Raw genomic sequence first — 14,842 nt, forward strand, 5'->3', positions numbered from 1 at the left:
GCCCACATCCCATGAAAGAATAAAAAATAAGCAGGCTCGAGGGGCTGAATGGTCTGCTTCTGCTCCTATTTCGATGTCCGTATGACAGGGCCAAGCAGGTTGATTATCAGCTTATAAATCCTTCTAATATGCCTGATGGCAGGTGGCAAGAGCAGGAGAGTTTCCTGGTCAGCCATACTGCAGAAGGCAACAGCAAACCACTGCAGTACTTTGCCAAGCATAATCATGGGCCAATCCAATGGAAGTCCATGGTCACCAATGCCCTCTTGGGGAAAGGAACCTGAAGGAGGAGGATGGAAAAGGGCAAGAGCAATCAAAGGGGAAGATACTCAACTGGAGGAGAGCTAATTTCAGTGACTTGAAAGGCGATAAGGCAGAGGTGGAATGGAAACAAAGACTATTGGGTAAAACAGTACATGAACAAGGAGGATATAGTTCGGCTACTAGTTATGAGGAGAAAAGTTAGGGCAGCTGAAGCTAGAGATCCATGGATGAGTAAAATAAATTGGGATTAAAATAAAATAGAGAAAGGAGTCTTATAATAAATGTCAGGATCATTGTACAGTGGAGAATTAAGCAGAAGCAAAAGTTGCACAGGAGAACAGAGAAAGGAAATACGAAGGGCTAAAAGATTGCATAAAGGTGTCATGGTAACAATAGCATGTTACTATTTCAATATGATTGACAAGTGCTGCAAATAAGAAAGCTAACTTTGTAATTATTTTCTTGTCCACTGCCTATAGGGCATCCTTGCAATGGACAGATCACCTCAATGCACAACTACACAACTGTTACGATACTGGCCTAATAACCCAGAGGTCTGGATTAGGAATCCACTATTTGGTAGCTTTAGAACTTGATTTCAGTTTAAGACATCTGGAATTCAATGATTCATGGCACTAACCATGAGGCTATAATAAAATCCAGGAGAAGCTGGAGCAGAGGAGAGCAGAGAAGAGCGAGAGGAGGTTTGACCGAGGTGTTCAAAATTAAGAGGGGTCTAAAAAAGATAGAAAATATTCCCATTGGCAGGAAGGTTGAGAACCAGAGGACACCAACTTAAAGCATTTGACAAAGAAACTAAAGGCAACATGGGGAAAAACTTGCTTTTTAAACAGCAACTTGTTATGATCTGGGATGCAATGCCAAGAAAGGTTGGTAGACGCAGATTCGATTATAACATTGGAAAGGGAATTAGCTAATTGCTCATAGGGAAACAAATGCAGGGCCACAGGGAAAAGGTGGGGAATGAGATTAACTGGATTGATCTGCAGAGAGCTGGCATAGTCTTGATGGGCCAAATGGCCTCCTTCTATGCGGTAACCATTCTATAAATTCTATGATTGGATTTACTGATCTTTAGGGAAGTAAAGATGTCGTCTTCCTTTATAATAGTCTATGTAGCCCAGCAAGTCATTCAGTTAGAAACATAGAAACATAGAAACTAGGAGCAGGAATAGGCCATTCAGCCCTTCGAGCATGCTCCGTCACTCACTATGATCATGGCTGAACCTCTATCTCAACACCATATTCTCGCTTTCCCTCCATATCCCTTGATGCCACTAATATCCAAAAAATTATCAGTTTCTTTCTTGAATATGCTCAGTGACCCAGTCTCCACAGCCTTCTGTGATAAAGAATTCCACAGGTTGACCCACACTATCAGTGAAGAAGTTTTTCCTCATCACAGTCCTTAATGGCCTGCCCCGTACCCTGAGACTATGGCCCCTGGTTCTAGACTCCCCAACCAGGGGAAACATCCTCCCTGCATCTAGTCTGTCTAGCCCTGTTAGAATTTTATACATTTCAATCAGGTTCCCTCTCATTCTTCTAAACTCTAGTGAATACAGGCCCAGTCGAACCGATCTCTCCTCATACGACAGTCCTGCCATCCCCGATATCAGCCTAGTGAACCTTCGCTGCACTCCCTCTATGGCAAGTATATTCTTTCTTAGTTAGGGAGACCAAAACTGCACGCCATGCTCCAGGTGTGGTCTCACCAAGGCCTTGTATAACTGTAGTAAGACATCCCTACTTCTGAACTCAAATCCTCTTGCAATGAAGACCAACATACCATTTGCCTTCCTAATTGCTTGCTGCACCTGCCTGTTTACTTTCATTGACTGGTGTACTAGGATATCCATATCCCTTTGTACATCCACATTTCCCAATATATCACCATTTAAATACTACTCTGCCTTTCTGTTTTTCACACCGAAGCGTATAACTTCACATTTATCCACATTATACTACATCTACCATGTGTTTGCCCACACAACTTCTCTAAATCGCCCTGAAGCCTCCTTGCATCCTCCTCACAACTCACAACCCCGCCCAGTTTTGTGTCATCAGCAAACTTGGAAATATTGCGTTTGATTCCCTCATCCAAGCCATTGTGAATCGCTGGTGCCCAAGTACTGATCCCTGCTAGTCACAGCCTGCCATCTGGAAAAAAGACCCATTTATTCCCATTCTCTGTTTCTGGTCTGTCAACCAACTCTTAATCCATGCCAATATATTACCCCCAATCCCATGTGCTTTAATTTTGCCCACTAGCCTCTTACATGGGACCTTATCAAAAGCCTTCATGAAATAAAAATACATCACATCCACTGGCTCTCCCTTATCTATTCTACTAGTTACATCCACAAAAAACTCCAGTAGATTAGTTAAGCATGATTTCCCTTTCATAAACCCATGCTGACTTTGTCTAATCCCGTTAACGCTTTTCATGTGTTCTGTTATTATGTCTTTTATAATAGACTCTAGCATTTTCCCCACTACTGATGTTAGGCCAACTGGTCTGTAATTCTCTGTTTTTTTTCTTTCTCTCCTTTTTTAAGTAGCGGGGCTACATTTGTCACCCTCCAATCTGTAGGAGCTGCTCCCGAGTCTATAGAATTTTGGAAGATGACCACCTATGTGTCCAATATTTCCAAGGCCACTTGCTTTAGTACTCTGGGATTTAGATTATCAGGCCCTGGGGATTTTTCAGTCTTTAACCCCATTAATTTCTCTAGCACCATTTTTTAACCAATATTGATTTTCTTCAATTCCTCCCTCTCACTAGACCCTTGCTTCCCTAACATTTCTGGGAAATTATTTGTGTCCTCTTTTGTGAAGACAGAACCAAAATATGCATTCAATTCTTCTGCCATTTCTTTGTTCTCCATTATAATTTCACCCGTTTCTGACTGTAAGGGACCTACATTTGTCTTTGCTAATATTTTTCTCTCCACATTTTTATAGAAGCTTTTACAGTCAGTTTTTATGTTCCCTGCAAGTTTACTCTCATACTCCACTTTCCCCTTCTTGAGCAATCTTTTTGTCCACTTTTGCTGAATTCTAAACTACTTCCAATCCTCAAGTTGCTGCTTTTTTTTTTTGCAATTTTAAATGTCTCCTCTTTGGAGCTAATACTATCCCTAATTTCTTTTGTAATCCATGGTTGAGCACCTTTTCTGTTTTATTTTTGCACCAGACAGGAATGAATAATTGTTGTAATTCATGCATATGTTACTTAAATATTAGCCATTGCCTATCCACCATCAACCTTTTTAATAAGGTTCCCCAATCCATCTTTGCCAATTCAAGCCTCATGCCCTCATAGTTCCCTTTATTTAGATTCAGGGCCCTAGTTTCGGATTCAACTTCATCATTCTCCATCTTAATGGACAATTCTATCATTTTATGGTCGCTCTTCCCCAAGGGACCTGCACAACAAGATTGTTAATTAATCCTTTCTCATTGCAAAATATGCAGTCTAGGATAACCTGCTCTCTAGTTGGTCCCTCAACATATTGGTCTAAAAACCCATCACATACACACTCCAGGTATTTCCTGCAGTATTATTGCTAGTTTGATTTGACAATCTATTTGTAGATTGAAGTCACCCATGATTACAGTTGTACTCTTATTGCATGCATCTCTAATTTCCTGTTTAATGCTTTCCCTTACATCTCCGTTACTGTTTGGGGGCCTATGGACAATCCCCACCAACATTTTCTGCCCCTTGGCATTTCTTATCTCCACCCAAACAGATTCCACATCATGATTTTCTGAGCCAATATCCTTCCTGAGTATTGCATTGATTTCCTCCTTTACTAACTGTGCTATCCCACCTCCTTTCCCTATTTCCCTGTCCTTCCTAAATATTAAATACACTTGGATGTTCAGATCCCATCATTGGTCACCCTGCAGCCATGTCTCTGTAACTGTAACCATATCATAACCGTTTATATCTATTTGCGTTGTTAATTCATCTACCTTATCACAAATGCTCCGCACATTAAGATACAATGCCTTTAGACTTGTCTTTTTAATCTTGTTAGTCATCTTAACTTTATTTTGCAATTTGACCCCATTTGTTTCTCGCCCTTGTTTTTTCTGCCTTCCACTTTTGCTTCTTAATTTTCTGTCTTTCGTTTCTATCCTTGTTTCCCCCTCCTCTGTCTCCCTGCTCAGGTTCCCATCCCCCTGCCATTTTAGTTTAAACCCTCCTCGACTGCACTAGCAAACACCTCCCATGAGGACATTGGTCCTGGTCCTGCCCAGATGCAACCCGTCCTGTTTGTACTGGTCCCACCTTCCCCAGAACCAGTCCCAATGTCCCAGGATCTGAATCCCTCCCCTCTACACCATTTCTTAAACTACATACTCATCTAATATATCCTGTTATTTCTACTTTCGCTAGCACATGGCACTGGTAGCAATCCTGATATTACTACCATTGAGGTCCTACTTTTTAATTTATGTCCTAACTCCCTATGTAGGACCTCATCCCTTTTTTCACCTATGTCGTTGATACCAATATGTACCACGACCACTGGCTGTTCACCTTCCCCCTTCAGAATTCCCTGCAGCCTCTCCGAGACATCCTTGACCCTGGCACCAGGGAGGAAACATACCATCCTGGAGTCTCTTTTGCAGCTGCAGAAACGCCTGTCTGTTCCCCTTACTATTGAATCCCCTATCACTATGGCCCTGCCACTCTTCATCCTCCCCTCTTGTGCAGCAGAGCCACCCGTGGTGCCATGGACTTGGCTCCTGCTGCTTCCCCCTGAGAAGTCGTTTCCCCCAACAGTATCCAAAATGGTATATCTGTTAGAGAGGGGGGTGGCCACAGGAGACTCCTGCACTACCTGCCTTCTTCTACTCTGCCTGGTGGTCACCCATCCCCTTTCTGCCTGCTCAGTCTTTACTTGCAGTGTGACGATCTCACTGAATGTGCTGTCCATGACAATCTCAGCATCAAAGATGCTCCAGATTGAATCCACCCGCAGCTCCAGCTCTGAGATGCGGTTAGCCAGTAGCTGCAGCTGGACGCACTTCCTGCACACATGGTCACCAGGGACACTGGAAGTGTCCATGACTTCCCACATAGCGCAGGAGAAGCACATCAAGGGTGCGAGCTCTGCTGCCATGACTTCCTTTTAGATTAAGCTCATTAGTTATTCCCTTTAAAGAATACTAACTATGCGAGGGGTCTTATTCCACTCCAAACACTCCCACTACAGCCTTATTTTGTTTAAGCTAACGGACTGCAGCAGTTTAATTAGTAGAAAAAGTAGAAGTACTCACCTGACCCTACTTACCAATCAGCTGCTTCTCCTGCATCATGTCACTTTTTGGATTGTGACATCACTTTGAACTCCAGCACCTGTAGGTCCTGAGGGTATGCCTCTCCTCTCTGGTCTCAGCCTCTGTTTATTATGCCCTTTTATACCGCTCTCGCTGGCCTCTCCTCTCCGATCTAAAACTCACCTTCTTCCAACCCGAACAGCAACTTTTAGTTAATTGCTAAATTAAAGAAAGACTAGGCTTTAGGTAGAATTTAACCCTTAATTTAACCCTTAAACTCCCTCAGTCACCAATCTCCAACTGAAGCTCTCTACTGCAGCCAAACACAGCACTCCTGCTGTAACTGCTATAAAAAGGTGGCCTAAGGTCACCTACTCAGGGGCAGCCAGGAATGGACAATAAATGATGGCTTTTCCAGCAACGCCTACAACCTGAGATGATGTTTTGTTTTAATGTCAGCCTGTTTTTGTGTAGGAAGAAAAAAAATCAGGATAAATCTGACCCGGCCAATTACCGCCCCATCAGTCTACTCTTGATCAACAAAAAAGCGATGGAAGGTGTCATCGACAATGCTGTCAAGCGGCACTTACTCAGCAATAACCTGCTCACTGATGCTCAATTTGGGTTCTGCCAGGGCCACTCAGCTCCTGACCTCATTACAGATTTGGTTCAAACATGGAAGAAAGAGCTGAACTCAAGAGGTGAGGTGAGAGTGACTGCCCTTGTCATCAAGGCATTATTTGACCAAGTGTGGCATCAAGTAGCCCTAGCAAAACTGGAGTCAGTGGGAATCAGGGGGAAAACTCTCCACTGGTTGGAGTCATACCTGGCACAAAGGAAGATGGTTGTGGCTGTTGGAGGTCCATCATCCCAGCTCCAGGGCATCACTGCAGAAGTTTCACAAGAGAGTGTCTTAGGCCCAACCATCTTCAGCTGCTTCATCAATGACCTTCCTTCCAACATAAGGTCAGAAGTGGGGATGTTCCCTAATGATTGCACAATGTTCAGCAGCATTTCTGACTCCTCAGACACTGAATTAGTCTGTGCCCATATGAAGCAAGTCCTGGACAACATTTAGGCTTGGGCTATAAGTGTCAAGTAACATTGATACCAAACAAGTGTCAGGCAACAACCATCTCCAAAAAGAGAGAATCTAACCATCTCCTCTTGACATTCAATGGCATTACCATCACTGAATCCCTCACCATTAACATCCTGGGGGTTACCATTGACCAGAAACTGAATTGGACTAGCCATATAAATATTTTGGTTGAAAGGGCATGTCAGAGGCCAATAATTCTGTGATGAGTAACTCACTTCCTGACTCCCCAAAGCCTATCCACCATCTACAAGGCACAAGTCAGCAGTGTGATGGAATACTCTCCACTTGCCTGGATGAGTGCAGCTCAAACAACACTCAAGAAGCTTGACACCATCCAGGACAAATCAGCTTACTTGATTAGCATCCCATCCACCACCTTCAACGTTCATTCCCTCCACTACCAACACACAGTGGCAGCAGTGTATACAACCTGCAAAATGCACTGCAGCAATTCACCAAGCCCCCTTTGGCAGCATCTTCCAAACTTACAATCTCCAAGGACAAGGGCAGCAGATGCATGAGAACACTACAACCTGCAAACTCCACCCCCGCCCCCTCTGCCCTCCCCCCCCCCCCCCGCCCCCCCCCCACCCCACCCCCCACCCACCAAAGCACACGTCATCCTGATTTGGAAATATTTCGCCGTTCCTTCACTGTCACTGGATCAAAATCTTGGAACTCCCTTCCTAACAGCACTGTGGGTGTACCTACACCACATGGACTGCAGTGGTTCCAGATGACGGCTCACCACCACCTTCTCAAGCGCAATTGGGGATGGGCAATAAATGCTGGCCTACCCAGCGATGCTCACATCCTGTGAAAGAATTAAAAAATCATCAAAATTATCAAAAGCTGACCTCCCTTTTTTCAAACTGATTCCATTTAAGACTGACTTGAAAGGACTCCCTGAGAGTCAAAATGTCAGTTCCACTTGGAATTCAAAACAGATCTGCCTTTCTCCCATAGCTTTCAATCTGGCATCTGGGCACCTACTGATGACATTAGGTAAGAGGTGATCATTTCAGTTATGTATATATACGTATTCTAAAAATATGGATACCTCAAAAGTCTATTATTAATCACAGTTCAATCATTTGATGCCATTAAAATTGACATTCCGGCCTTAAAGGCCTTCAAGAAAAATCTATTTTAGCAACACAAACAAATTAACTTCACAAATTAAGTGCTTTTTTTTAATGTAGGCAATGACTGTTTTGCTGAGTTAAGAAAGAAGGTACATTTATATAGTGTCACATGACATCTCAGTACTTCATAAATAGTCATTTGGCAGTGCAGAACTTGAGTATTGCTGAAAAGAGACATATGTTGAAGCTTTTCACCTTGCACTTATCAGCACAACTCGCAAGAATACTAAATGTAAAAGGAACAACAATTTATACTGCATGAGAAGAGAGTACTCATAGATTGGCAAGTGGACACTTATTGGTAGAGGCATTGCCATCACTTCTCCATGTAACCCTGCACATTCTTCCTTTCCAGATAACAATCCAATTCCCTTTTGAAGGCTTCAATTGAACCTGCCTCCACCACACTCTTAGGCAGTGCATTCTGGATTCTAACAACTCATTAAACGATTTTTCTCGTGTTGCTTTTGCTTCTTTTGCCAATTACTTTAAATCTGTGTACTTACATTTTCGATCCTTTTATGAATGGCAACAGTTTCTCCCTATCTACTCTGTCCAGATGCCTCATGATTTTGAATACCTCTATCAAATCTCCTCTCAGCCTTCTCTTCATCTATGAAAACAACACTAACTTTTCCAATCTATCTCCATAACTGAAGTCCCTCATCCCTGGAACCACGCTCATGGATTTTTTCTGCACTCTCTCCAATGCCTTCACATCCTTCCTCAAGAACAGAGCCCAGAACTGGAACTCTTATATGAGTTCAACACAACCTCCTTGCTCTTGTACTCTATGCCCCTATTAATAAAGCCTAGGGTACTGTATGTTTTATTAAACTCTCTCTCGACCTGTATGCCTCATTCAATGACTTATGGTCCCTCTGCTCTTGAAAGTCCTTTGGGGTTTTACCCCTTATTTTATATTGTCTCTCCATGTTCTTCCTACCAAAATGAATCACTTCACATTTCTCCACATTGAACTTCATCTGCCACCTGTCTATCCATTCCACCAACTTTCCTATGGGCAGAATTCTTCGGTTGGTGAGTGGGGGTGGGGCCGGCTCGCCGATAAGTAAAATGACGCTTGGTGATGTCGGGCGGGCGTTCCGATGTCACTGCGCATCATTTAGGTTTTCAGTTTGGCTGCGCGCCCGCCGAACTGTCAAAGGCCTATTAAGGCAATTTAAATAGTAATTAATTCAATTAGCTGAGCAGGTAGGTGAAGAGCCCAGGCAGCCTTCGCATTTTTCATGAAACCTCATCCACGGGCGGGATGAGGTTTCATGAAATGTTTTAAAATCTAATAAAAATTTTAACCTTACTTCTTTGACATGTGACAGTGTCACATGAGGGGACATGTTTTAAAAGTCCTTTTCCACCTTTATTTAAATTAACCCATGTCAAACTAATCGCCCTGAGGTACCCCCATGCCTCAGGGAGGTCTCTGCACTTTTTTGCGTGCATGCACGAAAGAGCGCAGGGAACAACTCAGGGAATCCCCCGCCCCCACAGGGAGCACTCAGTGCTTCCGGGCGAGCCTCACACTGGGCGGGCCAACAGAAAATGGTGGCATGGACCCGATCGGGGGTGCCGATCGGGTTCATGCCTGCCCCCGCACATCTGCCCCCTCAAAGGTGTAATTTAAAAACATCTAGAAACTAAAATATATTAAAAAAAAATTCAAAAGGGAATGTCATGCTTGCACAAACTTGTTGAATTATTTGAAGAAATGATTGATGATTCTAGGGTTTAATGGTAACTATGCAGACTGGCAAAAAGTGGTAAGTGGTGTTTCGCAGTGCTTGGTGCTGGACTAACTGTTGTTCACAATTTATATTAATCTTGTTGGGTGCGGGGTGAGGGAGATCATAAATATAAGACAGTCACTAATAAATGCATAGGTAATGCAAGAGAAACACCTTTACACAAAGAGTGGAATTAATGTGGAACCTGCTACTACAAGAAGTGGATGAGGCAAATAGCATGGATGCATTTAATGGGAAACTGGATATGTACATAAGTAACAGTAAGATACGCTGGGATAAAAGCAAAAAAAAACTGCGGATGCTGGAAATCCAAAACAAAAATACCTGGAAAAACTCAGCAGGTCTGGCAGCATCTGCGGAGAGGAGCACAGTTAACGTTTCGAGTCCGAATGACCCTTCAGCAGAACAGTTCTAATGAAGGGTCATTCCGACTCGAAACGTTAACCGTGCTCCTTTCCGCAGATGCTGCCAGACCTGCTGAGTTTTTCCAGGTATTTTTTGTTTTTGAGTAAGATATGCTGAATGTGTTCGATGAATTAAGGTGGGAGGAGGCCCCTGTGGAGCATAAATGCTGGCGTGGACGAATTGGACGGAAAGGCCGTTGACTGCATTCTCTATTCTATGTAATTCAGTGTATTTTCAACAGCGGTTCACCCAATACCTTCAAATATATCTTCAACCGAAGTTGTTGGTCAGCCGTCTACAGAAGCTACCATCGTCCAGGTTGAAATCTCTTGACACAATTCAAACTCTGGTCTTTCTTGGTCTGCATGACTGAAATGTTCACCAAATAAGCTCAGTGAGCCACGGAGTTGGAGGAAATGTGGGTGGTGGGGCGGGGGGCGGGTGAGCTAAATTAGGTTGTGGAAAACGTGATCAATTATCCTTCAGGACAATGGACAGCGAACCAAGCTGAACCCTGTTTGCTGTGCTCGAAGGGGCAGGATTTTCAGGACCTCGGAGAGCGTTCACCCTCACTCCAATAACCCCGAGCGCAATTTCCAGTTGGCCATGAGTCATAAATAAAGCGAGGGTGTGGATAAAAAGGGCCCTTTAGATCCTAAGTAGGTGTCCGGTGCCAGCATTGTTATCACAGGCAGGCCCGGTCAGGCAGCATTCAGTTGCTTGCTTGCATGTAAACCCAATTCTGCATCTCTTAACTCCCAAAGCAGCAACAACCATCATGAGCTGTATTGCACATTGAATCATTGCAGGTTTACAGCACAGGGCACCATTTGGCCCATCATGTCTGTGCTGCCCTACCATCAGCGTTTCTCTGTGGCCCTGCATTTTTTTCTTTTACAGAGAATTTATCTAATCTCCTTTTGAAAGCCACGATTGAATCTGCATTCAGCACACTCTTACTGCATTCCAGATCCTAACAACATACTGCAGTAAAAAGGTTTTCCTCATGTTGCCATTGCTTAATTTGCTAATTGCCTTATATCTGTGCCCTCTGGGTCCCGATCCTCCCACCAATGGGTACATCTCTTTATCTAATCTGTCCAGTCCCCTCATGATTTTGAATACCTCGATCAAATCTCCTCTCAACTTCCTCTTCTCCAAAAACGGCCCTGGTTTCTCCAGTCCATCTATCTACGAAACTGACATTCTTCATCCCTGGAACTATCTGTGTGGACCAGCACCCAGGCTGAGTGACAGAGAGATAGATGGATGGATAGAAAGATATCGGTTCATTAAAATCAGCAAAAAGGCACTGTATAACATTGGTTTTAAGGTGAATATTTGATAAAATTCAAGTAAAACGTGAATGTGGAACTTGCTACCACAGGGATTGGTTGAAGCAAATGGTATAGATTCATTGAAGAGAGAGCTAGTATAGGAGGAAGAAGGGCATAGAGGGTTACAACGATAGATTCAGATAGATGAGAGGAGTCTCCAGTGGAGCATAAAAATCAGCGTGAACTGACGGACCGAATGGCCTGTTTCTGTGCCGTATATTCCTTTGCATTCCAATGTAAAATTGTGGATATATGCACACACGATAATGTTTTATACACGTTGAAAACAAAGATATGGCTTGTAATACACCAGCGGCAATGCTTGTGTTCATTTTGATTGGTGTCCTGTCCTGTCAGACAGCACCCCACCAGCTTTCTTTTGGTGAGGGGGGCGGGGTGGGGGGAATGGTGGGAACCGACAAAGATTCAGGATATTCCGGTTTAATCGCGGTCGAAATCCTTAATCGTAAACCACACCCGCCCCACAGCGTGCCACTGTGGTAAGAGAACGATAATGCTACCAACTGGACGTGACTTTAAACTGCGCCGCCCTCGCTGCCCATTCCCTGCCAGGACAGGCTGTGCAGGAATACGGACGTCATCCCGACTGCACTGCCTATGCAGCTCATTTCGATACAGAGGTCTGTGGATTAGTGCTAAACCTGCTGTCAGTAAATCAGCGCACAAGGACAAGGGAGGGGGTGGGGGGGGGTGCAAATGGAAATGGGAGGTTAAGGCCGCCAATCCATTCACCTACAGCAGAAAGCTCCCGCCGCTAAGACCCAACACACTCTCCCGGTAATGCAACACATAAAATTCCTTCGTAAAAGCACAATTTTACATCAGCTGCACACACGTAAGCTTATCTTTAGAGTAAGTATACGCACCCAGACATGCATATATTAACATATAATTCCATACACTCTCACAAATACAGTAGTTGCGCACCCCTAGACGCAGACACTTGTAGCAATTGCAGACACCCCCCACCCCCTCCCAAAAAAAAAAGAAAATCAGCTTTTGGCCGGCACATTTGAAATAACCAAGGCACGGAATCAGATCATATTGCAATATATTTTTTGTCGTTCCAGCATATTTAATATACAATACAAAACGAAACATTATTTATAATATCCCCACAATTGGCACGTTTGACGACTAACCCCTCTTCCCTCCCTCCCTCCCTCCCACCCCACCGCCCCCCCACCCCCATTTTTGTTTGTTGCTGAGAAAAAATGTACATTCAGATAACGACAGAATGAGATTCTGCTGATGAAAGGTGCAAACTAAAATACCGGATTGAAAATATCAGCACCATGGAGAGCAGCCGCCTCTCTCCCCCTCTCTGTCTGCCTTCGACACTCCCATTTTTTTTTGTCAAGGCGTTCGGAAATACTGCTGTGACTATCTCTTCCCAAAATGGGAAAATAAATATATAAATTTATGTGTATATATATATATATATTTTTTTTTTTTTTAAATTCACACTTTTTATCTACAGCACTTGTTCGACGGGCTTTAGTCTCCGGCTCCGTGTCATCAATCTTACACAGCCACAATGGAATACAACAAGGACAATGTTTCTCCTGTTTTTTTTTTGCATGCACGTTTGCTCCCGTTCCGACCCGGCAAAAATTATTTTAAAATTAGACAATGATCACCTCTGATACTGTGATTCACAGCACAAGTGAAAAACAAACCATATTTTTTTTTTAAAAAAGAAACACATTGCAGTGAGCGTTTGGGCTCCCTTTTGCTTGTTAACTTGGAACTGAAATCTGCGCCAATCTTGTCTGGTTTTAGAGTGGTTTTTTTCTCCCTCGCTCTCTCATACACACGCTTCATTAACGCACTGTTCCCAGAACCCAGTCCCATTGCTCTGGGATTGTAGCCTTTCCACTGGGATTAATACTAGACGCTTGATTACCCCCCTTCCATGAACTCTTTCTCTATACATATATAATATATATATATATATCACAAAAAATTAACTACCTAACGGTCCAGGTTTATTATATATTGTCCATTAGAGTCTCTAGTGTTGGATTCGTTCTTGAGGTCTTGGAAGACCTCGGTGAAGTAGTGCGGGTCGGAGTTAATCTGAAGCATCTTGGCACTCATTTGGCCGATGATGGTAAGACATCTGTCCCAGAAAATCTCCTTGTTGGCTTCCACGAGGAACGGCTTGAGGGGGTACGAGATCTCGTTGCCCATGTAAGAGTAAGCGAGGTAGAGGCAGGTGAGGAAAGTAGCTTGTAGTTCGAAGTCACTGCCGATCTCCTCGTCCAGCACCTCCCTGCAAAGCAAGTAGACAAAGACCACGTTGGCCGGGGTGATGAAGCCTTGGTCCTGCCAGCCCTGGATGAGCAGGGAGCGGTCCACGTTGCGAAACCACAGCACGGCCTCGTTGGGGTTCAGGTGCTTGAGCCGGTAGCACCGCCGACACAGGAAGTCGCCCAGGCAGCGGAGCAGCTCCCCGGTGGAAGCCTGCACCACCACCCGGCGCGGGGAGCTGAGGCTGCGGTGGTTGGCTTGCTTGTGGACCGAGCCCAAGTGCCGGCTGGCTGGCTGGGCGCTGGTGGGGGCCACGGGGACGGGCACCGGGATGGGGGCGGTGGGGGGCTTCTGCTGGGCTGGGAAGGCGTTGGGCTCGGCTCCGGCCTGAGTCTGGGGCTGGGGAGGGTGCGACTTCTTCAGGTTCTCGTTGTTGAGTTGCTTCACCGGGTTGTTGTTGTTGTTGCTGCTGGGCAGCTGAGCGGGGTTCACCTTCTTGGCATTCTTCTTCTTGGCCGAAGCGGCCACCAGGCGTTTCCAGGTCAGGGCGGAGATGAGCGCCGAGTGTTTCTTCAGGCTCTTGTCCTTGGCGTTCTTCCCCGCCGGCTGCCCATCCTCCACCGAGCCCACTTTGCCCTTGGGCTGCGGGGACAGCGACAGCACCGTGCCCATGTCTGGCTGGCGGCAGCGGACGAGCAGCCCTGGAGGTGTGGGGTGGTGGTGGGGGGGGCGAAGCTTGGACGAGAAAGCGGGAGGCGAGAATTCCCGGGGAAATTTCCGAGCTCACAGGAGCCGCATTGGACGCCGCTGTGCCCGGGTGGTGTGTGCTGGGCGGGGAGGGTGGTGCTGCGGGGAAGGAAGGGAGGGTTACATGGGGTGGGGTCAGGGGGAGGAGGTAAATGGATGCAGGTTTTCCAGATGCTTTCAGACTCTGTCGGAAGCTGCCTGTTGGATGACTGGCCCGACCCTGCCCGTCCACCTGGCTCGATGCATCGGGAATGATGGGCAGAAACCAGAGCCAATCACTTAAAGCAGGCGCCAGGGTTGAGCCAACCTTCATTAGGAGGCAAACACAACCTATGGGAATAGAATATTTCATGACGGACACAACAGAGTACCAATAAACATCAGGATTCAGCTGATTGACATTAGAAGCAGCCAACCAGCAATCAAGGAAGGTGGGGCAGTGGCCAGGCAAAATAAATCCAAACCCAATCAGAATAAGAATAAGGT

The 14,842-nt window shown here is 45.1% G+C and overlaps 1 protein-coding gene across 1 annotated transcript; it reads right to left on the reverse strand.

Annotated features, from left to right (window-relative positions):
* Window positions 1-12,572: 12,572 nt before the first annotated feature.
* Window positions 12,573-14,281, reverse strand: LOC144686319 (cyclin-dependent kinase 5 activator 1-like). Its single transcript, XM_078551401.1, has one exon. The coding sequence runs from the start codon at window positions 14,279-14,281 to the stop codon at window positions 13,331-13,333; it is 951 nt and encodes a 316-aa protein (XP_078407527.1). The 3' UTR covers window positions 12,573-13,330.
* Window positions 14,282-14,842: the final 561 nt, after the last annotated feature.

This window comes from Cetorhinus maximus, chromosome 11, assembly GCF_964194155.1.
Source record: "Cetorhinus maximus chromosome 11, sCetMax3.hap1.1, whole genome shotgun sequence".
NCBI lineage: Eukaryota > Metazoa > Chordata > Chondrichthyes > Lamniformes > Cetorhinidae > Cetorhinus > Cetorhinus maximus.